The following is a 24,190-nucleotide window of genomic DNA, read 5'->3' on the forward strand; positions in this document are numbered from 1 at the left end:
TCAGTTTGCATGTTGGCCCATTTTTTGCCCTACCTGGGCTTCACGGAAGCCTCCTGAAGCCTGGAGAGGGCAAAAAACGGCCCAACAGGGCCCACCGGCTTCCATTACCAAATTTCTGGTTTGCTTATTGGGCCCTTTTTCTCCCTCCAGAGGCTTCAGAAGGCTTTCCTAAACCCTGTGGAGGGCAAAAAATGGCCCAAAGCGCTTCATGGAAGTCCGGAGGCTTCAGTGAGACCTTTGCTCATGCGCAGGGGGGTTGTGCCCTCATGTGCAGGGGAGCACATTGAATTATGGGTGTGGGCACGCACACATGTACCCCCCAAGATCTCCTTGCTTTTAGCATGCTTCGACAAAAAGTTTAGCCAACACTGTTCTAATCCAACCATTTTGGAGAAGTGGGTATCTAGTCTCTTCTTAAAAACTCCAGTGATGAAACACCCACAATCTCTTGTTCCACTGATTAATGGTTAATGTTTCACTGGTTATGGGAAATAGTCGGTCCCTCAAATAACCAGGCGGGATACCATCAGATCCGTTCAAATAGCATTACATTCCAGCAGGCGTAGAGCAGTGTGAGAGCAAAAGTTTATTTTAAAAGAAAAGCAAAATAATTTTAGTAAGTTAAATAAAATTAATATTAATTAATTTTGTATTAATTAAGGTACACCCAAATAATGCAACCTTGAAGCTATGCTAGAGCCCTTTTTCAGAGTAGAATGTTGACTTAGCAGAAAAGGGCATTTAGTGATCACTAAACTGCTGATGTAACTTGCCTTATGTTTTTCTCCAGGCTTCATGACTTATATTGTGGAGCCACTCTTTGAAGAATGGGCCAACTTTACTGGGAACACTCATTTATCTGAAAACATGCTAAACCATCTGAGAAGAAACAAGACCAAGTGGAAGAGATTGCTTCCTAAGCAACATGGCATCACCATTGACCACTCACTTCAAATTTCTGAAAACGAAGAACAGACTTTTAATGAAGGAGAAACCCCATAGAGGTGGCACAGCAACAAAATCCTGCAGGTCTGTTGACCCATCATCAAGACAGAAAATCAAGAAAGCAGGAGGAAAACTGAACCTGAAGGTTACTATTGGAAAAACCTACATTATTTGTAGGTTTGATTCTGAAGTGCCACCAAATTTTCCTTCTTCATCTTAATATCTGAAGCCATTCGTCACCGCTGATCTCAAGCTTGGGTAAGATAATGAAACTGGACTGATAAGCAGGAATCAACTCATAGGAATAGTGGAGGACACAGGAAAGACCAGTGCATTTTGGGTTATCAAGTTGCATTAACTTTGTGTGATATTGATACAGGTGTTTTGAACAAAGGCTTGGAGTAATGTACATTGAATTGGCAGCTGGGCTGCACATAAAACTCACCACCAGCATCATCAGAAGACATTTGGCCACACACAGAGAGAAGTTTTAACTGACTAATGTCTTTTATAATTTTTGTATTTGATGCATTGGAAAAGGCATTTAAAGAACCTTGAAGTAAGATTATTCTGTGTACACAATGATTTTTTCATAGTGGTACCCATTGATCATTTTAAACCACTTTAGAAAAAAGACTGACATTCTCACCGAAATAACAATGTTTCCTCTCGAATCAAAAGGGAAGAGCTGTATAGTTTAAATGTTCCCAGATGTCTCTTTTGATGGCTGTATCTGTGGCCTGTTTATATTCACACTTGTATGTTTTTCATTATATATACAAAAATATATATATATATATATATATATATATATATATATATATATATATATATATATATATATATATATATGTATATATATATATATATATATATATATATTCTCATGCCAAAATACAAGTATCATGGAAAGCTACCTGTATAGGCAATGGCACTGTGAACAAAATACTGTTAGTTTTAGTATTTGTAAATACTATTAATATACTTTCGTTTGTTTGCAGATAAAGGCCTTCAAGTTCCAGCATACAGTACTTTAACTTTCTGATGGCTACTGAAAGTCTTATATTTTAAGTGTTTTCATTTGCCCTGCCAAGGATTACGTGGTCAATATCTGCTGGAGGTTTTTGTTTGTTTGTTTGTTTTTTGTTTGCAGGTTTGATTTGCATTCATTTGTGGGCATGAGTTCCAGTAATTAATGAAGATGCCATTCAGCACAATTTTTGTCATTTAAAAAAAAACTTCAGTGGATAAATCTATAAACTTTGTTTTATGTAAAAATGCTAATGCCAAACTGACCAAATGAAATTGGACCTTGAAGTAGCCAAGGGTTGCATCATATCAAGTAGTTTTGTTAAAAGTCTCCAAGATATTATATTATGTTGAAAGATATCCACAGGCATTTCTAGTAAAAATGTAAAAATAATGGCAGAGCCATAATCCTACATGGTTTTACTCAGAATTATATTTGCCCCCAAAGTGTCCAGTTCTTTTTGTCATAAACTGAGGTACACTTGCTGTTGTTAGTTGCAAAGTTGTGTCTGACCCATTGTGATCCCATGGACAACATTCCTCCAAGCCTCCCTGTCCTCTACCATCCTCTGGAGTCCATTTAAGCTCACACCTATTGTTTCAATGACTCCATCCAGCCACCTCATTCTCTGTTGTCCCCTTCTTACTCTATCCATTAAGGCCAGAATAGACAGTCTTAGACTCTGCAGTGATTTGAATGATAATTCCCACCATCTCTTGCCTATACCCAGTTTTGTTATGAGAATTGAAGCTCAAAGTATAATTCACCCCTACATTAATGACTCACTTTGAAGTTCAGGATGTCTTTCGAACCCAAACAATGCTACCAATCAAAAATTGCAGAAACATGCTATTAATGCCTGTAAATTGCTAAAGAATTATCCAGTTTTTCAGGGATTTTTGACTTTGCTTGTTGATTAGGTTTACAGACTGTCTTTCTGTCAAAATGGTACACAAGGCAGCCCTCAATACATTAAGGAGACAGAATTTAAGATGTAATTAAAAAAATAAAAAGTCAGTTAAGCCCATTAAAGTTAAAGCCTATTTTCGCAACTTACAGTACTTTTAATAGACTGACAGGTCAACTAGAAGGCTAAATGACTGTTCTAGGAATACCTTTGTGTGCCTATAACAGAGGGGTGGGATTAGAGGTGGAGCAACATTGAAGATGAAGCTGACTTTATTCAATAGTACTGGAAATGATTTTGGATAGGTCAGTTCTGCTAATTATCAGTTCACATTTTATTATATGCATATCCAACAAAATGCACATGGGCTACTTCTAAAAAAGCAATGTATTCTCCAAATGAACATATGCACAAAGTATATGCATTGTTTAGTAGTATGGTATTTTTTCCCCAACAAAATCTTGGTATTTTTGATTCATTATATTTTACACATTATTTTTATGTTATTGCTAATTACATGGATATCATTTTCAGAGAATACAGAAACACTACAAAGAAGGGAGATTTTTTGATAAATGAACTTCAAACAGGAAAGCAACTGAGCCCAGCTTTCCTTATGGAGCAGAAGTGGCATAACAATGGCAGATTAAACTCTGTTTGTATTGAAGAGAAACAATACCAGTCATGACAAAATATCACATGCAGGTGAAACTTGAAAAATTAGAATATTGTGCAAAAGTTCATTTATTTCAGTAATGCAACTTAAAAGGTGAAACTAATATATGAGATAGACTCATTTACATGCAAAGCAAGATAGTTCAAGCCGTGATTTGTCATAATTGTGATGATTATGGCTTACAGCTCATGAAAACCCCAAATCCACAATCTCAGAAAATTAGAATATTACATGCAATCAATAAAACAAGGACTGTACATAGAACAACATCGGACCTCTGAAAAGTATAAGCATGCATATGCACTCAGTACTTGGTTTGGGCCCCTTTTGCAGCAATTACTGCCTCAATGCAGTGTGGCATGGAAGCTATCAGCCTGTGGCACTGCTGAGGTGTTATGGAAGACCAGGATGCTTCAATAGCGGCCTTCGGCTCTTCTGCATTGTTCGGTCTCATGTCTCTCATCTTTCTCAGGTAGGACGCTTCTGATGTCGTTTGTTGTTCAGGAGCAGCTTGACAAAAGGAATACAACATTTGAAGCCCATGTCCAGAATCTGTCTGTGTTTGGTGGCTCTTGATGCACTGGCTCCAGCCTCAGTCCACTCCTTGTGAAAGTCCCCAACACTTTCGAATGGCCTTTTCCTGACAATCCTCTCCAGGCTGTGGTCATCCCTGCTGCTTGTGCACCTTTTTCTTCCACACCTTTCCCTTCCACATAACTTTCTATTAATGTGCTTTGATGCAGCACTTTGGGAACATCCAACTTCTTTTGCAATTACCTTTTGAGGCTTTCCCTCCTTATGGAGGGTGTCAGTGATGGTTTTCTGCACAGCTGTCAGGTCAGCAGTCTTTCCCATGATTGTGATTCCTATTGAAGCAGACTGAGAGACCATTTAAAGGCTCAGGAACCCTTTGCAAGTATTATGGTTTAATTATCTGATTAGAATGGGACACTTTGAGCCTAGAATATTGCACCTTTTCACAATATTCTAATTTTCTGAGATTGTGGATTTGGGGTTTTTATGAGCTGTAAGCCATAATTATCACAATTATGACAAATCACGGCTTGAACTATCTTGCTTTGCATGTAATAAATCTATCTTATATATTAGTTTCACCTTTTAAGTTGCATTACTCAAATAAATGAACTTTTGCACAATATTCTAATTTTTCGAGTTTCACCTGTATAGTTGGAACAGAATACAAAAAAGGTAGTTGCATAGTAAGGCAAATAAAAGTCTAAGTCATATGTTTTAAAATTAAATGAAGAAGACCTTCCATTTGGATATTATACAGTAAGGCTATTGGTCCCTCTTTCTTCCTAGTACAAAACTCATTTCAGCAGTAACACAATGTCAGGAAGTCATAAATGAATAATGTTTGAGTGTACATCTCTCTAAAAGATGGGTGGGTGGGGACTGTTATCTCCAGTTGTTGTTGAATTCTATTGTCTAGAATTCGGTCAGCATGAAAAATATCAAGGGACAACTAGACTGGTAAACCAACCAAACCTATGACATATACTTGCCCAACAGAATCCTGATTGAGAAATCCTTAGTGTTCACGGAACTTGGTTGTTTTCTTGCAGACATTTCATTACCCAAACTAAGAAATCAACTAAGCTCAGAGAGCACCAAGGAACCCTCATTTCAACCCTGAGCTACGAATATTCTTCTTTGTTAGAATCCTGATTATTCTCAAACATTCTCCAATACTTTAACTTCTATCACCTTTAGTTTTCAAGCAACCTCCTTAAGACTAATTCACAAGGCAAAGTCTGAACATTATCTGTTTTTATTCCTCAATTTCCCAGCCGTAGATACAAGCAGTGCTCAATTAAAAAGTTAATTTACTCTGATATGATTGAGAAATGTATGTGAATGCAGCCACCACCTTGAAGTGCTCCTCCTTGTATTTTTAAACATAATGTAGAAAGAGGTTGGTGGTCAAATTCGAAGACGAGTCACAAAATGGTGAAACGAAAAGAATGTATCACTGAGTCTCAAGCTGAATTGAGAACTTCGGCTGAAAAACACTCCCAATTGGTGGAAGCATTGATCAAACATTTGGGGGGCTTGTAGAAAGGAGCTTTATATAGGCAGAGACAACAGGATTCTCTCTGTCAAAACTATTGGCAGAGATATTTAGCACAATGAATTGATTGGATTTCAACAGTATTTTTATTCTTTTATTTATAATAGCATTCCTGTGTTTTTTCTGAAGATTTAACAAAAAATTAAATACAAATTTGTGGAAGAAAAAATCAGTCACCAAAGTTCTCAATATTTACAGTAACCATTTTCACATCATTCCATAAATGTTATTCAGCAGACTTTTTATTTCAGGTCCTGTGGGCCATTCCATACATTGTCATGACATGATTATGATTTTGCAAAGTTCTGCCCTTGATTTACTTGCTGGCTAATACTTGCCATCCAAATGCAGGTTCTTAACACCAATCCCTCCAAGCTCAAATAGCTCCAGTGAGGTAACGGGTTATACACATACATACATTTATTTCTCAAATTTTATTCTGTCCTTGCATTTCTTGTCTCAGAAGGATTATGACTTACCAAACCTTCAGATTTGCATAGAAGTCCAATAGCAATAGCAGTTAGACTTATATACCACTTCATAGGGCTTTCAGCCCTCTCTAAGCAGTTTACAGAGTCAGCATATTGCCCCCAACAACAATCTGGGTCCTCATTTTACCCACCTCGGAAGGATGGAAGGCTGAGTCAACCCTGAGCCGGTGAGATTTGAACAGCCGAACTGCAGAACTGCAGTCAGCTGAAGTAGCCTGCAGTCCTGCATTTAACCACTGCACTTCTAATTCTAATGGAATCATTGTGAACAATTTTATCCTGTTATGCCATGCATGTAGTACTGTGAATTCCTTGTTCAACACGGATTTGAGCAGAGTCCATGATTAAAAATTTTGTGATTACCACAAGGAGGACTACATCAAGGGGAAAAAGTGGTGGGAGAACATTGTGTTTCTGTTCTACTATATCAGCAGCACAGTTCTTGTATTTTCTATTCACAAGAGTTTAATGAAAAGAAAATGTTTAAATTGGATATTAAATATTCTCTGCCAGCATTTTTACCAAACAAAAAGATTTGATATGTAAAGTGCACTTCTGAGCAAACAAAAATCAATGACGATTGATGTCAGTGGGATCAAGATTCAATTGCCATGGGTGTAAGTATTAGCCATTAAGCTGAAAGAACCAGGCCACACTTCAACCAAATGCTGAAATGTAAGTTTGTTTTTTTAATGTCTGTCAAATAAGCCACATCCTGAATCGAGCATACAGATGAACAATGAAAGTGTCCCCCCCACTTTTGTCTAATGGTTGCTGCTCTCATAAACTTTGTGAATGATACTTTGCAAAATGCCTTTTCATCCTTTAAGAACTGGTACTTATGTATTATTTTATTGCCATAGGCTGACTCTAGAAATTAAGCAAGCAAGATGAATACTTTTCAGGCATCATAGAAAGATACTTTGTTGGTCTGTGGAATCAAAAAAGGAAGTTTGGTAGCACTTTTATGGCTAACAAATCTGTATTAAAATTTGCTAAGTGGCTAAGACGCTGAGCTTGTCGATCAGAAGGTTGGCAGTTTAGCAATTCGAATCCCTAGCACAGCACAACAGAGTGAGCTCCCATTACTTGTTCCCAGCTTCTGCCAACCTAGCGCAAATAGAAAAATAGGGACCACCTTTGGTGGGAAGGTAACAGTGTTCTGTGCGTTTAGTCATGCTGGCTACATGACCATGGAGACATCTTTGGGCAGCACTGGCTCTTTGGCTTTGAAATGGGGATGAGCACTGCCCCCTAGAGTTGGGAACGACTAACACATATGTGCAAGGGGAACCTTTACCTTACCTCCTGATTTTTTTTCCTAATATCCAGATATTTTCATCTATTCCGTACACCTGGTGCTGTTGTGCTTTGTCATTTTTTTGCTGTGAGTTCTGCTTGCTGCCTTATGGCTTTGCTAGGAAACTTGTAAGCAAATCTGAAAAAAAGTAAGATGCCTTTTCGAATGAATTGAAGGAATGCATGGCCATTTTTCTACAGGAACTGCCCAGCATTGACTTCAAGAACAATTTCGCTCCTGCTTCAGCCATAACTACAGATAGTCCTCAACTTACAACCACAATTGAGCCAAAAAATTAGGTTGCTAAGACAGACACGTGTTGTGAGTTTTGCCCCATTTTACAAGCTTTCTTGCCACAGCTGATAAGTGAATAGTTGCATTTGTTAAATTAGTAATATGGCTGTTAAATGAATCTGACTTCCCCACTGACTTTGCTTGTCAGGTCACCAAAGATGATCACATGACTCCCGGGGCACTGCAACCATCATAAATATGAGTCAGTTGCCAAGTGTCTGAATTTTGATCACATTAACATTGGGATGCTGCAATAATGCTAAATGTGAAAAATGGTCATAAGTGTATACTCACACAATTCAGAGTGGAGCTTAGATTTACTCAAAATCAGTCCTAGCCACTTCAGAAGATAATGTGTTAGACTGAAGGAAAATATTGAAATGATATGGTACTAATAGAGTTATGTGAGAAGTGAGCAGATTTGTCTGAACAACTTATTTTGCCAACTCAAGCCTGCTTTTTTTTCTTCCCAATTATGGTGATTTTGTGTACTGATTGATGAAGCCTCTTGTTCTCCATTGGGGCTTATTTGCTATCTTGCTATTAAGCCTGCACTTGAATTTACTGAAAGACTTCCAGATTGGGATATTATAAGGTAAAGGCAAAGGTTCCACTCGCACATGTGTTAGTTATTCCCGACTCTAGGAGGCAGTGCTCATCCCCATTTCAAAGCCAAAGAGCCAACGCTGTCTGAAGACGTCTCCATGGTCATGTAGCCGGCATGACTAAATGCTGAAGGCACACGGAACGCTGTTACCTTCCCACCAAAGGTGGTCCCTATTTTTCTAGTGGCATTTTTACATGCTTTCAAACTGCTAGGTTGACAGAAGCTGGGACAAGTAACGGGAGCTCACTCCATTACGAGGCACTAGGGATTCCAACTGCTGGACTGCCGACCTTTCTGATCGACAAAGCTCAGCGTCTTAGCCACTGAACCACCGCATCCCTATTTATATTATAGGAAGCACTAAACTGCTGCTCTTCTTCTCTTGGATAAGTTTCCTCCTAGAAGCCAAATGGAGTCCTTCAGTGAAGGTCTTCCAAAAGTTAGTGAAGAATGAACTTTAAAAAAAAAGTTATTGAAGTTTGCAAAAGAAAGCTTTAAAAAATACAAATAGAAATTGTATTTATATTGTATTAATATAAAAAAGAAGAAAAGGGAAATATTTTTTAAAAGCAGAAAAATGAGAGAAGATATATAAAAGATTACTTTTCCTCCAGTCACACATAAACAATTTGGCTAACACCACCTTATCTAATACTTAAGTAAAAGAAAAAAATCTCTTCTTCCCATCAATAATCCCTTATCAATAATCCAATTTCAAAATATGTATCAATCAATTTCTCATAATTTGTTCTTAACCAAAAAAAATTAATTTTACAATCTAAGCTTGTCATTTTCTCTAAGAAATAACGCAAAAGAAATATCTTTCCATTTGCAAACAAGTCTTTAAAGCATAATCATACAATCCTGGTGAAAAGGAGTCCCATTAATAACTACCAGAAACCATACATACATACACCATTATCTAACATAATCACTTTATAAGTCTTCTTTTCATTTTTACAAAGCTTGATCCTTTCTAGTTAGGGATTTCTTATCAGTTTCTCTTTTGTCTTTTTCCTGGAACAGTTTGAGCTGTTTGTCTCTTCTCAGAGTTTTCTTGGTTCTCCACAACCTTCTTGTAAATCCACAGTAAGGCGGCTTTCCAAGTCACTCTTCTGATTTGTTGCTTATATGCCCCTATTATCAAAACATAAACTGGTTTCATTTCCATTTTGTTGTCATTTTCCCTATTACTCAAATTCTGGCATTTTTAAAGCCATTTTCAAGTCCTAACGTCCTTTTCCATATCATTTTTATAGTTCAATCATTTTTAAACTCCAAATCAATATTTAAATCAGGATGTTTTATCCAATAAAATCTATTGTTCTACTATTTTCTCTCTATAGTGTCACACAATGTTATAAGTACTTTCTAAGTAAATTGTTCCCGAACAGCCTTAATTTGTTCTACGGTCTAATAGTATTATTGTTCCATTATTTTGAAGGGTCTGTCCTCCTTTAACAGTGCAGTAATCCTTCGTAGTTCCTGGTTCACTGTAGCCAGCTTTCATAACCCTGCTTATCATCTATTTATTTTCCAGTCAGCAAAATTTTCCCATGAGAGGATTTCTTACCATTAATTTCAAAAACTTCACATACTATTTTATAAATCTTAAATACCCCACCAGAAATATTATTTCAACTTCATTTAGCCCCTTGACTTTCTGAAATCAACATTCTAGTCCCACTTCTTTTGTTTTCTAAAAATTAAAATCTCTCTTGTTAATCCTTAAACTTACTCAGAGCTTCTTTCATCCAGGATGGAAAGAAAGTCTTTCAGTGTAATATAACTTATTTTTCAAAACTTTGACTCCAAAGAAATCAGCAATGAGTAGCTTACAAAAGTAATTAAGAGAGGAAGTAAGCAAACACAATGTCCCCTTAAAAAGCCCCAAGGGTGTCTTAGGCAAATATTTCACCAGACTTCACAAACCCACTGGACATTAGCAATCTCTTTGGAGGGAGAATCTGTATAGAACTAAAACTTGGGTTTATTTTCTCCTTAGTTCAAGTTCCAAGGAGCCGATCCCTTCACCTGCTCCTATTTCAAACATCTTCACCGGCTCCACAAAAAGCAATTTGCCTGCTATTGTCAGCACCTCTTCATTGGATAATCAGGAAAGAAAACCACAAGACTCCATTGATAGAAATCAAGTGTACTTTTACTAATTATAAATGAACAGAAGCGTAGCAAAGCGAAGTCTGATTATTTAGGCGCGAAAGCAAATGATATATTGTATAACCCATTCCCCACCCCTTGGCATCCCATGCACAGTCCAATCATAATTCTCCCAAGTGTCAGGTGCGAGATAACTTCGAAAGGCATCACCAAGATGGAATGTCGGTGCCGTTGGCCTTGGCGGGAAATCTCCGCATGCGCAATAAGACGGGCAGTAGAAACTCCAGAATCTTCCTCCAGCATAACAATCAGTCCCCTCCCAAATACCATGCCCTCCCTCCCCGTTTCAATGGCAGCCGAAGCAGCAGCAAAGCAGAGGCTGACAGCCATATTGCCTCGGAAGTCCCAAGAATTAAACTTTTCTAAATAGCCTAAAGAGAATGATTGCATGTCATTGGCACTTTTATCTATTTATATCCATAGCAGAACAAATTAGTGTTTTGCTTATGTATTACGCTATTATTTGGAATATGTTAATTTCTTACTCTTAATGCAGTGTATTGTAAGCCACTGTAAATGCTATTTGCAACACTTTCCCATCATCAGAAAGCATCCATTATGAAGATGTGCCAAAAGGCAAATTGGTAATAGAAAAGTTGTTCGGACCTAGGCTTTCCCAGCAGCACGAAGCCGACTCTTCTCAATAAACCCTTTATTTAATTTACAGTGAATTCCTCTCCAGCAAAGTCCCAGCCCACAGCCTTTCAAGATAGTTCACAATTACCGACTTTTATCAGGCTTGGAGAGTGGCCAGGCTGATATCTTTCAGACACCGCAATATTTGGCAAGAATGCAAGAATGAACTGTCTCCTGCAAACACCCCTTTCCTTTCGCTCCTCTTTTATTCCCTACGGGAGGAGCCATTCACCATCCACCTGTGGCCTTACTCCCAAGTTGGCCCTTGTTCCTTAGCTCTTCCCTTTTCCTGGCAGCTCTGTGCATGCACACATCGGGAACAGGCTCCAGCTGTTCTTGTGCCCCAGATATCTGACTCTGAAGGCAGCTGATAACTGTTGGACGGCCCTGGACCCATCTCTGCTTCCAATGCAGAGCACTCATCAGAGCCTTCCCCAGACTCCAGGACTGGTCCATGTTTCTCCCCAACCTCACTGTCCGAATCTGCTGCCAGCTCTGCTGGCGGGCCACAACAAAAGTAACTTTTAGCTTCTCAGTTCTTTTAATGCAACCTTCTCTTTAAAAACTTTTTAAACCTCAGGGATCTTACATAAACATCTTCAATCTTTATATTTGAAGGACCAGTCAGCCAGTTTGGTTAAGGTGCTGATCTAAAACCAGGAGGCTGTGAGTTCTAGTCCTTCTTAGGCATGAAAGCTAGTTGGGTGACTTTGGGCCAATTACTTTTTTTTTAATATCTAATCCACCTCACAGAAATGTTACTGTGTGGAAAATAAGAGGAGGAAGGCGTATCATGTATGTTTACTGCTTTGAGTCACTTTTAAATTTTTAATAATTTTTCAAATTTAGCTCAGTTTCTTTTATTTACTTTACTTATTACTTTATAAAGTAATAAAAACAGGATAAAAATCTTATAACTAAATATATTATTAGAGATGTGAGGGATAAACAGGTTGGCTCAAATTGTAACTTGGCTCTTTTCTTTTTTGGCCATTAGTGATAAAACCTTATGTCCAAAAAGGTTAAAGCAGATAAATTCATATAGGCAAGTAGAATACATCCCAAAATAAGCAGCCCCAGCATACTGGCAGACCAAAATGTAATAAGAACTCTTAACCTTTATTTGAAATTCCAACCTTCCAAGGTTTCTCTTTCAATATACTGTACCTGGAAAACACGAGAAGGCTTCTTCTTGTCACGCAATATTTTCAAATCATTTTTTAGCCTGCTTTCCATCAAATGCAATTTGAAACTGAGATAAATTTGCAAAAATTATAGCTTCTTATGAGAAAATAATACCAAAATAATAAAATGAGGCTTTTCTCCTTTAAAGGGAACAGCTAATATTGGTAGCTATTATTCAGAACTGAACATAATTATTAGGCATAGTTGCCTCTTACAAGTGGTTGCCAAATTTCACATAATTGGATTTAATGATTTTGTTATTTGGCAACAAACCCAAAATTGGTGCTTTAGTTAATGCTGCTACAGAAGTAAAAGTACTTAAAAAAAAAAAAAACTATGGTTAATAATGCCCCGTAACAGTCTTCCTTTTTTTACTCACTGGAGACTTTAATATTATTATTGTAGTCTTTGGCCTAATTAACTTGTCCTTAATGCTTTGAGTTTTTGATATTTGATTTAAAGAAAGTATAATAAAATGAATAAGTGCGAATTATGGAATGCTTTTGTACACATATAGAAAGAAAGGTTGGTCAGTGAATGTAATAAAAGTGGTCTACGATTGGCCACGCATGCGATGCAATGCTTAGCAAATACTTCAAGACAGCAGAGCTGAATGGAGAAATTTTAAATTAAGCAAATATTGATAGAAAGTTAGTGGCTGTGAGGACAATTGCTACAATTGAACGGTTGACCAAAAAAAAAAGGATGACATTTTTAAGAGCCTGTTCCAGTGATGGGTTTCAATTTTTTAGAACCTCTTCTGTAGGTGTGGCCTGTTTTGTGGGAGTGGCTTGCCGGCCATGTGACCAGGTAGGAGTGGCTTGCCACCCATGTGACAGTGGGCATGGCCAACTTGTAAAATGTGGTGAAACTCACTTAACAGCGCTCTTGCTTAGCAATCAAAATGTTGGCTCAGAAACTCTGACATTTGAAGCACACAAGTCTTAAAGCTGTCAAGTTACAAAACCCTTGCACTCATAACCCTTTAGAAAAAACCCCAGGGGTGTTCAAACTTGACAGTTTTAAGACTTGTGGACTTCAACTCCGAGAATTCATCTTGATGATGTGCGGACGGGCGGAGGAAGGGAACTGGAACCGGTTCTAAACGGCACTGTAGATTTGTGGAACCTCTTCTATAGAAGAGGTTAAAACTGGCAGGAACCCACCCCTGGCCTGTTCCTGCCCAGTTTGTTATATGGAAGGGAGAGTGGGGTGTGTCAGGAGACAGATAAACCTAAGCTTCATGTAATGGGCTTAAAAATACTGCATGTATTATAAAATAAGGACAGAGTTGAGAATTTGTAAGCAACGAATGAAGGTGACTAATGTAAAAAGTGCAAAATAAAGTACAGGTACATTTTTTTTTAAAAAAAAATAACACTTATTAAGTAAATAGCCTTTTAAGACTTTTCTCACTTTGCGAAACAAAACTAGGCAAGCTGGCAGGCAAGGAAGGTTTTGTCAACAAGGAGATGAATAGGAAAAGGAAGGGTAAGTAGGGGACTCTAGAGAAAAACCATGTTAATCTATGATTCTGGTTGCTTGCTTTGTTTTTGCTGTAGTCCTATGAATGGCAGGAATAGAAATTCAAAGCAAACTAGAATTAAGTCAGGACAATAATAAATTATAATTACCCTGTGCCAATTTGCCATTATCATCGTATCACAATTTTAAGGGCACACTTTGTAGAACATAATGTAATCAAATTGGTTGGTCTAGGTAGGTTAAGGTGTATTAAAGCAAATACGCACACACACTAGAAAAAGCCACCTTAAGGCTTAGTATTATAGTCAAGTTCAGACTTGTGTGAAATGCTTTGGTTGCTTAGCAGTGATGCCAAAAACTAAAGGGATATTTGAGACTTTTTAAATATAGTACTATTTATGTCAAATCAAATAATTTATTGTTCCATTTTATATCTCATCTCAAATATGTGACTCTGGGCAGCTCACATAAATTTAAAATGTTTTATTAAACACTAAACAATACCATTCAAGAAATAATATAAAAACCATATAAGAACTCCAGTAATGTGGTACATATGTTACATTTAAAACGACCCTTGCTTTCTGCTTTCCTAAACATGGTATTTCAAGATATAGAATTTTTATTCCTTCCAAATGCTGTTTGTGCAAGTATAGCTTGCCTTCTACCAGAAGGCTGAACATAGCAAATTGCCATGGGAAATCTTTCTACACAATTGCATTCCACCATGGTCCTATAGCGGTGAAGAATTACAACTTCAAAGCTTCTGGAGCACTTTACACCTATGAGTAAATTTCAAATTAGGTATCTAATTTTTCACTCTTTCCTATAACAGGTAGTCCTCAACTTACAACAGTTCGTTTAATGACCGATCAAAGTTACAATGGCATTGAAAAAAGTGAGTTATGACTGTTTTTCGACCATTGCAACATCTCCATGGTCACATTATCAAAATTCACATGCTTTGCAACTGGTTCATATTTGTGACAATCACAGTGTCCTGAGGTCATGGGATTGGTCCCCTTTTGTAATTGTCTGACAAGCAAGGTCAATGAGGAAATTAGATTCACTTATCAATTTGCTACTTATTTATCAACTGCAGTGATTCACTTAGCTGTGCAAGAAAAGTCATAAATTGGGGGGAGGACGGGACTCACTACAAATGTTTCATTTAGCAACAGAAATTATGGGCTCAATTGTCATAAGTCAGGGACTACCTGTATAATTGTGTGTATGAATCGTATTTAATGTCTACATCAGTCTGAAAAGCAGCACTGTACTTCTATTCCGGAGTACTGTTATTATTATTTACTTTGGTCCTATGGACTAATATGTGTATCAAACTATATTTTTTCCATATAGCATACCTAGCAGAGACTAATTATGCACCAGGATGGCCCAGATTTCATTCCATAGATACTTGTGTTCATAGGCAAAATAGTAAAGTGAATAGAGACAGGACCGAAAGCATCCTGAGCAAGAAGTCAGGCAGAAAAACCGACTCACAATACAGTTAGGAACAAATAGAAAGTTAGTTTTGACCCAAAGCAAATTGCACCAGCAGCCACTTCTGGATATTTAGACGGAACAAAAGCATCAATCAGGACTTTGGGGAGGAAATGAAATGAGAGACTAATATTCAGGTGGAACAGTTCGCCACAACTCTTATTTACTAACTGTATATAACCAAATTAGTTGCACACCTATGTAAGCTTACAAACTCGGAATGAACAGCTTTGAGAAGGGGTCTCTACAGAGGACGCAACTGTTTGAAGATAGTGTGTTACTGCCCTCTAGTGGTTATTTGCATGAGCTAACATTTCTGGAAATGTGCTACTTGTTCTAAAGAGGCAGCTGGACTTTCTGGTTTTCTTCAGCTCTGAAGAAGCTTCTTGAATAAGAAGCAAAACTTCTTCAAAGAAAACCCATAAAGTCCAATTGCCTCTTGAAAAAACACTTTTGGGACAACCATGACCTGGATGACTGAGAATCAACATAGATACTTGTCGCAAAGATTTTGAAAAGGTGTCTAAAAGAAATAAATACTTCAGGTGAATGATGTGAATGTATCCTGTATCCTGTTCATTATGCATAAGTTTAAGCCAAAATCATAAACATGTTATTCATAAAAACCATCAAAGCCAGAATCCTACCAAAAATCCATCTTTATTATTTCCAGTTATGAATCCATTCCTTGAATATAGAATGTTGCAACAGTAGACATTTCTGCTGTGTTCTGCTATTAAGATTTGAAGCACAATATGTGCAAAACTGCAATATGCAACTTGGAATGTTGTCTTGAAATTCATTATAATGCAGTGAGAAGAAAATCAGTGACAGAACACATACAACTATACACAAATAAGAACATGTTTCCACTTACCCAATAATTATTCTGGGGTTTTTTAAAAAGAAAAATTAGACATTGTCTTTTCCTGAAAGAAACAGCATTCAGGTTTTTCTATAGGTAGATTTGAAATATATGTTATATTCTGGAAAATAAGAACCAGCCTACTAAACAGAATAAATTTCTAAATTATACCTATTTCAGATATTTTCTTCTCCCAAGGGTAACCATTTGGCATAGCCCACTTTTAAAAATAAAAAAGCTACATACAAGCGATTTTAAATTAAATTAAAGACTGAACTACTAAGGAAGGCATCTAAATATATTAGCTCAGTGCTGATTACATTGTAGCACATTATTTAGTAATAACCTGACATCAATGTTGAAACATCCAATGCAAATTACAAATAATTGCTAACCTTCATTGTACATCTCTGCAATATCAATGCAGAACTATTTCCCACCCAAGAAAGAAGCCTGTAACAACATACAACAGCGAAGTCTGAGTCAATATACTGCCATAAAGAAGTACCTACGTATTTGATAAGGAAACCAATTATCTTCTGCTAGATTTATTCTTCTTGTTATCAAAGTTATCCTGTTAAAAAGATCACTGCTGAGAACAATACAATGCCATTGTATACAGAAGAATTTCAAACAACTATAAAAATGAGAGCATACCAGTAGCAATGGTAAACATACATCTGCAATAGGCAACATTTAAGTCTTGGAATTCGTAGCCACTGCTGCCTAATGCTTCTGGAACCAGCTCAGACAAAGCTGGTTTAGCTATTTGTGGAGATGTCTAAACTAATTTTAGATGACTCCCCTATGTTTAGCATCTGGGCATTACAAGACAAGGGGCTAATTATTAATGAGAGCTTATGACCCTGCATAAACTTTGACAAACATACAAGAGCTGTGAAACCTGATACATTTAAATTATGAAGAAGCATAACAGTCTTGCACAGACATTGAAAAAAGAATTTTAGAAGATACATTTACAGGGATACTAAGAAGTCACATTAGTAACCTTTGCATCATAAAATATAAATATATTTCCCAATGTTTCTTCATAATCTTCCACTCCATTTGCAACTGCAGAGAGTTCACAACTTGTATACAAAAGGAAACAAATGCAATAAGCAACAGTTAGAGAAACTTAAAATGACTCTTTCCATATATCAAGGAAATAACATTCTTTTTAGGAAGGTGTCATTTTTTTTAATAATATAGTATGTTTGTTTAAACTAGGTTAAAATGTAACTTTCCCCTCTATTGATACTTTGTTTCTATATTACTATCTTTTTACATATTTACTAACACTTTGCAACCAATATCATAAAACTGATATAAAAAACTGCAGAGAATTATAGCTGATAAAAAATGCAATTAAAAATATATATGTCAACACTCCGTTAGCACAATTCAGAACAATTAGATTTATAAGTCTCTGTACAATAGAATCAAAGCAAAGTAGTCCTAATAGCAATAGCAGTTGGACTTATATACCAGCCCTCTCTAAGCGGTTTACAGAGTCAGCATATTAGCCCCAACAAATAAGGTCCTCCCCTAATAGTCACATTGGCTCCACAAGATCAATATTGTGACTACATATGAAGTTTTGCTTTTGAAGATGATACATTTATTGCTTCCTCAGTTTTGTTAAGTCGCTGCTTCATGCTTGGCTTCAAAATGCGACAGTCAACCTATAATCAAAAACATTTTATTCATAATCGTACTTCTTTTTTGATTCAAGGTGACATACAAATTAAAAGAAATAAAGACCGTTGGCTTACCTGAACGGTTGTTCTCAGGGCACTACGAGGAGAGTCCAAGCGTGGGTTAACACAGCCTATCTACCCTTGGACTGAGTGATGTTTTTCTGTTGACCACGCCTCCCTTTGCCTCTGTATGCTCAGTTTGAAAACGAAGGCGACATTCCTGTAACCAGATACAGTCAGTACAGTCACAACAATCAAGGAATAATACCCCGGGCGGGATTGGACTCTCCTCGTAGTGCCCTGAGAATGACCGTTCAGGTAAACCAACAGTCTTTCTCCAGTGTACTACTCGGAGAGTCCAAGCGTGGGACATGCCCAAGCTATTGAGTCCCAGGGTGGGGAAGTGCCGGAGCCTCAGGAACTTCAGCTACTCGCTGTAACACTCTTTTCCCAAAGGAGGCTTCGGCTGAGGCAAAGGTGTCAATTTTATAGTTTTTAATGAAGGGGGTGGGGGAAGCCCACGTGGCCGCCCTGCAAATGTCCAGAATAGATGCCTGGGTTGCCCAGGCCACAGAAGCTGCCGCGCTTCTAGTAGAGTGTGCGGTGACCCGGCCTGGAGCCTTCTTGCCCTGGTGCTCATATGCCAGTTTGATGCAAGTGCGCAGCCAACGACCCACTGTGTATGATGAGACTTTGTGGCCAAGGGACGCAGGAAGGAAGGAGATGAAAAACGCCTCCGAACGGTGGAATTCCTTAGTCCTCTTTACATAAGCACGCACGGCACGTCTCACATCCAACGTATGCCATTCACGCTCCCTAGGGTGAGAAGGATTGGGACAGAAGTTGGGTAAAATAATCTCTTGAGTCCTGTGAAACAGAGAGTTAATTTTCGGAGTAAAGGACGGATCGAGTCTCAGAATGACTCTGTCGGGGTGAATCACGCAGAGGTCCTCCCTGACAGAAAGGGCTGCCAGCTCGGATACCCTGCGTGCTGACGTGATAGCCACCAAAAAAGCAGTCTTGATGGTTAGGTGGCTCAGGCTGGTCGTACGCAAAGGCTCGAAGGGAGGTTTCGTCAGAGCCTTCAGCATCAATGGGAGGTCCCATGACGGATAGCGGTGAATAGCCGGAGGACTGATGTTTGCAGCACCCTTAAGAAAACTCTTGATCTGAGGGTGTTGACTCAGTGAACGCGAGGAGCCCCTGGCTAGGATGGTGGACGGCGCTGCAACCTGACGTCTAAATGTATTAACAGCCGGACCTTTATCCAGACCCTCCTGCAAAAAGTCCAGGGTCTGAGGTATCGAGGCTGAAGAGTCCACAATGTCTCTAGCCTTGCCCCACTGAGAGAAGGCAGCCCAGGTGGCATCGTAGATCCTGGTAGTAGACGGTCTCCTGGACGCTTGTATCGTTCGAATGACCTGGTCAGAGAATTTCTGTTTCCTCAGGAGTTCCCCCTCAAGTGCCAAAAGGCTAGCTGCAGCCACTGGGTTCCGGATGACAGACGGCCCCATGGCTGAGGGAGATTTGGTCCTGAGGAATTCACCACAGTCTCTGAACTGAGAGACTGACCAGGTCTGCGTACCAGGGCCTTCAGGGCCAAAAGGGAGCCACCAGGAGGAGGTCTGCTCTTTCGGCCAGGAGCTTGTTCACCACCTGAGGAATGAGAGGCAGGGGAGGGAACGCATATAGCAGTCCCTGGGGCCACACGGACCTCAGTGCGTTCGTCCCCTCCGCCAGAGGTGAGTGGTAACGGCTGAAGAAGCGTGGGAGATGTGTGTTGGTGTGTGTGGCAAACAGGTCTACTTGCGGTTTGCCGAATCTCCTCACGATCTGCTGGAACAGGTCCGGATGCAGGCACCACTCCGAGTGGTCGATGCATTGGCGGCTCAGCCAGTCTGCCTCCCGGTTGCTGGTGCCGGAGATGTGATCTGCACTGAGAGAGGCCAGATAACGTTCCGCCCACCTGCCCAGAGCATCTGCCTCGAGCATCAGAGCCCTCGAGCAAGTGCCCCCCCCTGTCTGTTTATATGGGCTTTGGTCACCACATTGTCTGTCATTAACAGTACGTGAGCCCCTTTTACGAGACTGGCAAACCTTCGCAGAGTGAGTCAGGCTGCCCTCAGTTCCAGCCAGTTGATGCTGTGGGCAGCCTCCCTCTGAGTCCACTGGCCTTGGGCAAGGTGACCCTGACAATGGGCGCCCCACCCTAGGAGACTGGCGTCCGTGGTGACAACTAGTCTTTCTGGCTCTTTGAACAAGCAGCCCTTCTTGACTGCCTTGGTCAGTCCAGGTCAGAGATCGGTCACCTTTCGTGTGAGCCAAACGCGCCTCTGGGAGTTGCTGATCTTTGCCTTTTGCATTGGCAGCAGGAACCACTGCAGCTCCCTGGCATGGAGACGAGCCCAGGGAACCACTTTCAGGCACGATATCATTATCCCCAGGAACTGGGACAGCTGGACGATTGGTACCGACCTGGCAAGGCTGCAGTGCTTCACTTTGCGTCTCAGGTTGGACAGCCAGTCTGGAGAAAGAAATACCTGGCAGGAGGTGGAGTTGATGACTGCACCCAGATGATGTATACAGGTGGACAGCCGGAACTGGCTCTTCTCCATGTTGACAGAGAAGCCATGTTGCTGCAGCGTCTACACAGTTAGAGTGACATCGCGGTGTGCCTGCTCGGTGGTGAGAGAATGAATAATTATATCGTCCAAATAACATTCCAGACGAACCGGATAGTTGCAGAGGTGAGCCGCTAACACTGCCAGTATCTTGGTAAATGTTCTGGGCGCAGATGTATTGATAATGCTTCCCTTCCAAACAGAACCTCAGGAACCGCCTGTGGGCCGCATGGATGGGGACATGCAGGTAGGCCTCTTTGAGATCTATTGAGGTCAATAGGTCCCCCTCCCTCACACAGTCCAGGATGGAGTGGAGTAACTGCATCTTGAACCTCTTGTAAGCCAGATGTTGATTCAGGCTCTTGAGGTCCAAGATGGCCCTCCACCCCCCTGAACTCTTGGGTACCAAGAAGAGAATAGAGTAGAACCCCCTCCCCTGTTGATCTCTGGGGACTGGTTCTATCGCCTCTATCTGAAGGAGGTGGCGAACCTCTGCTCTCATGCGATCCCTCTTTTCTGGGTTCCTGGGAGTGGGGCAACGGAGGAACTTCCTCTGAGGGAAGGTCAGAAAGTCCAGGACAAGGCCCTTTCGAATGGTGTTGAGGACCCACTTGTCCGATGTTATCTCTTCCCACCTGTCGGCATACAGCCGCAGCCGACCCCCAATGGGAAGACCCGTGATCGTCACTTCCCCTTACGAAAGGGGCGGGAGTTGCCACTATTATTTCCGCCTCCTTGGAATGGCTTCCGAAAGGAAGACTGGGAGTGATTAGCACGAGATCCGAAGGAGGATCTGTCCTGCTGTATATCCCCCCTCCCCTGGCTGGAAGGACCTCTGGTAGGAGGAAGGGTGAGAAGATTGCCCTGAATCCTGGTTCCTGTAAGTACGCTTACGAAAGGATCCTGACCCTTTGCGTTCGCCCCTCTTAAGAGTTGCAGGAAGGATTTTACGTTTGTCTTTGGTCTCAGTGACAAACTTGTCCAGAGAATCTCCGAACAAAAGGCCTCCCTTGAAGGGAGCCGATGCCAGTTTCCATTTGACTTGACAGGAGACGGCGAGAAGTAATATTGGAGGCGAGGGCCCTTGATGCGAATTTCGCAGCTGTCAGAGAGGCATCCGCCGACTACTCAACAGCAGTGATTATTTTAGTGAGCTCATGGCGCCATCTGGACTTCCTGGGGGCCACAGGCGGTTTAGACCTGAGCTGCCGCAACCAAAATAAGGTAGCCCTGATAAAGAACGAGGCTGAGGTGGAGGCCTTAATGGCCCAGGCAGAAGCCATATGAGTTTTATGGCACCCTTCTCTGACCTCTTGTCCTCCGCCTTCAATCCCCCAAGGAGCTCAGCCGGTAGGTTTGAGTTGGAAGTTAGAGACACTACCGGGGCGTCCACTTCTGGGAACTTCAGGATGTCCTCCATCTTCCCTTCCAGGGCATAGAGAGACATGTCCCCCCCCCCCCACTGGGGTTGGTCAGCATGTCCTGCTGTAGCCACTGGCGCTGAACCACATCCATAAAGAGGTCGGGAACAGGAATGACCTCAGGAGCTGAGACTGTTTCTTTAAACAGCCCATGTTTGTGGTCTTTGGATGTAGAAGCCTGAGCAGCCTCAGGTTTGGAAGTGGGGCCTAGCTCCATAGCCGTCATGGCCTTGTGCAGGATTGATTTAAATAGTGACGGCTTGAAAAGGCCAGTGAAGGCCGGCTTGTCAGGGGGGAGGTCTTCATCTTCAGACAGTACGAAAATTTCTCCCTCCTCCTGCTCAGAGCTGGAAGAATCAGAATGAGATGAGCTGGATGAGCCAGAAGTAGAAGCAGGCTCTTTAGAAGTGGAAGCCTTGGGTTGGCGCTTCTGCTTGGGGGCCTTGGACTTGCGTGAACCCCTGTGCTTGATCCCTTCAGTTATCCCTTGGGAAATGGCCAAGGAGATCACCTCCCTCATCTCAGCTGAGAGAGCAGGCCTTTTACCCTTCTTTGGGTGTTGCTTGCTAGGCCTGCGGTGGCCAGCTCTGCCTGAACTGGACTCACCCTCCTCATGCAGGGAATCCTGAACGGAGTCACGTTCCCCCCCCAATGGAAGAGCTAGGGGAATCAGGGTAACCCCAGGAAGCTTCAGGAGAGGGATCCCTGGATCTATATCCATCCCCAGAAGGGAATTCACTGTCCCCAGGGGATTGGGCCTCTTGACCAGGGGGTGAGATATCCCTGCTGCGATGGTCAGGGGTAGGTTCTGCCACCTGATGGGGCCTAGACACCTCCCTGGGTTCCACTGTGGCTCTTGCAGTCCCTGGGGAAGACCTGTCAATAGAGCCCCTATGCCCTTTGCCTTTCTTAGTCGAGGGATCCAGCTTGCTGCGCTTGCTGGAGGGCCCTGCCTGCTCCTCTAAGGCCTCCCTGCAGTCCTCCGCCATGCTCAGGGCACCCTTGGGGCCTGGAAGCTAGCTGGTGCTGGGATGGGCACACGTGCTGGCCAAAACGGCTCAAATGATGCTTGCAGACTCTTCAGGGGGGAAGGGCCGCCTGTAGGTCGGATTCCTTCCTCCCACCGCCCTCGGAGCCCCGAGACTTATCTTCTCCAGAGGGGAAGGCTAACCGGCTCCCCGGACTAGCCCCAAGCCTCCCTGCAGCAGTCTGCAGTCACTGAGGGCCGAATGGAACTCTCCGTAGGCTGCCTGGAATCTTCGCTCTCCCACGAGCCAAGCTGCCGAAGATCTTCGCTCTCCTACGAGCTGAGCGTCCTCCTCGCGCCTCAACCTCGTTCTGGAGCACTTAAAATGGCGGCGGGTGCGCGCGCAGCCTCCTCCTGCCACTTTTCGCCGCCTCAGAGAGAAAAGCGCACGAAGCGACCAACCGTCGCCGCTGTTGCTGGACAGAGTAGAAAACCGCCTTAGCCAGCGGCGAAAAGGCCTGCAAAGCTCCCTGCAGGGTGGTTGGGGATGAGGGCCTGGACTATGGCAGGGATGGCCTCCCACCGCTCGCCAGCAGCCACTGGACAAGCGGTTCACAGTCCCCTGGAGCGCTTGTGACCAGCAGATTCAGGGGAAGCCTGGTTGCCCTCTGAGCGCGACTCAAACCTTCACAGTAGCCAAATCAGACAATTTCCCAAATATTCAGAGGTGAAACGTGGTCCAAAGTGGGAAAAGACACTCCAGCCTATCTGACCTCGGACTGGAGCACTCCCAAAACAGTCCCAACGGGCGGACTGAGTTTTCAAACTGAGCATACAGAGGCAAAGGGAGGCATGGTCAACAGAAAAACATCACTCAGTCCAAGGGCAGATAGGGTGTGTTAACCCACGCTTGGACTCTCTGAGTAGTGCACTGGAGAATATAATAAATCTAAAGTAAGATAATTCATTTTTGAAAGCGAGCAATATAATTCAAGTCAAAGTAAAACCTCTACTAGCATCTTCGCCATGCATTGAAACAGAATGGAAGCCAATGGAATGGGTGTGTGATTTACATAATATTGTCAGCAATTGAGTTGTTACTTTAGTTTACATTATTTACAACTTCGTTGGCAGAATCATGAAGAATCCACAACAGTGGTCTAGATAGAAAATAATTAAGACAAGGATCAGAGTGGAAAGTTTTTCCTGAGTCTAGGACCAGTGCAACATGGATACCAGCTAAAAAAAGAGCAAAGGTTCGCTTAATAGTGCATCAAATCTATA

At 41.3% G+C, this 24,190-nt stretch overlaps 2 protein-coding genes across 5 annotated transcripts in view; one reads left to right on the forward strand and one right to left on the reverse strand.

Annotated features, from left to right (window-relative positions):
• Positions 1 to 1,702, forward strand: part of PDE7B (phosphodiesterase 7B) — a 190,115-nt gene extending 188,413 nt beyond the window's left edge. For both annotated transcript variants that reach the window (XM_032214809.1, XM_032214810.1), the window contains one exon: positions 791 to 1,702. In XM_032214809.1, coding sequence (XP_032070700.1) covers positions 791 to 1,002 — 212 coding nt within the window. In that variant the 3' untranslated portion in view covers positions 1,003 to 1,702. The remainder of the gene's footprint in view (positions 1 to 790) is intronic.
• Positions 1,703 to 8,881: 7,179 nt separating this feature from the next.
• Positions 8,882 to 24,190, reverse strand: part of MTFR2 (mitochondrial fission regulator 2) — a 30,495-nt gene continuing 15,186 nt past the window's right edge. Inside the window, exon 9 of one of the 3 annotated variants that reach the window (XM_032216580.1) lies at positions 8,882 to 9,479. In XM_032216580.1, coding sequence (XP_032072471.1) covers positions 9,450 to 9,479 — 30 coding nt within the window. In that variant the 3' untranslated portion in view covers positions 8,882 to 9,449. Of the gene's footprint in view, positions 9,480 to 17,478; positions 17,883 to 18,009; positions 18,714 to 24,190 lie in introns of those variants that run through there. The other 2 variants (XM_032216579.1, XM_032216581.1) reach the window with 2 other exon arrangements.

This window comes from Thamnophis elegans, chromosome 4 (genome assembly GCF_009769535.1).
Source record: "Thamnophis elegans isolate rThaEle1 chromosome 4, rThaEle1.pri, whole genome shotgun sequence".
NCBI lineage: Eukaryota > Metazoa > Chordata > Lepidosauria > Squamata > Colubridae > Thamnophis > Thamnophis elegans.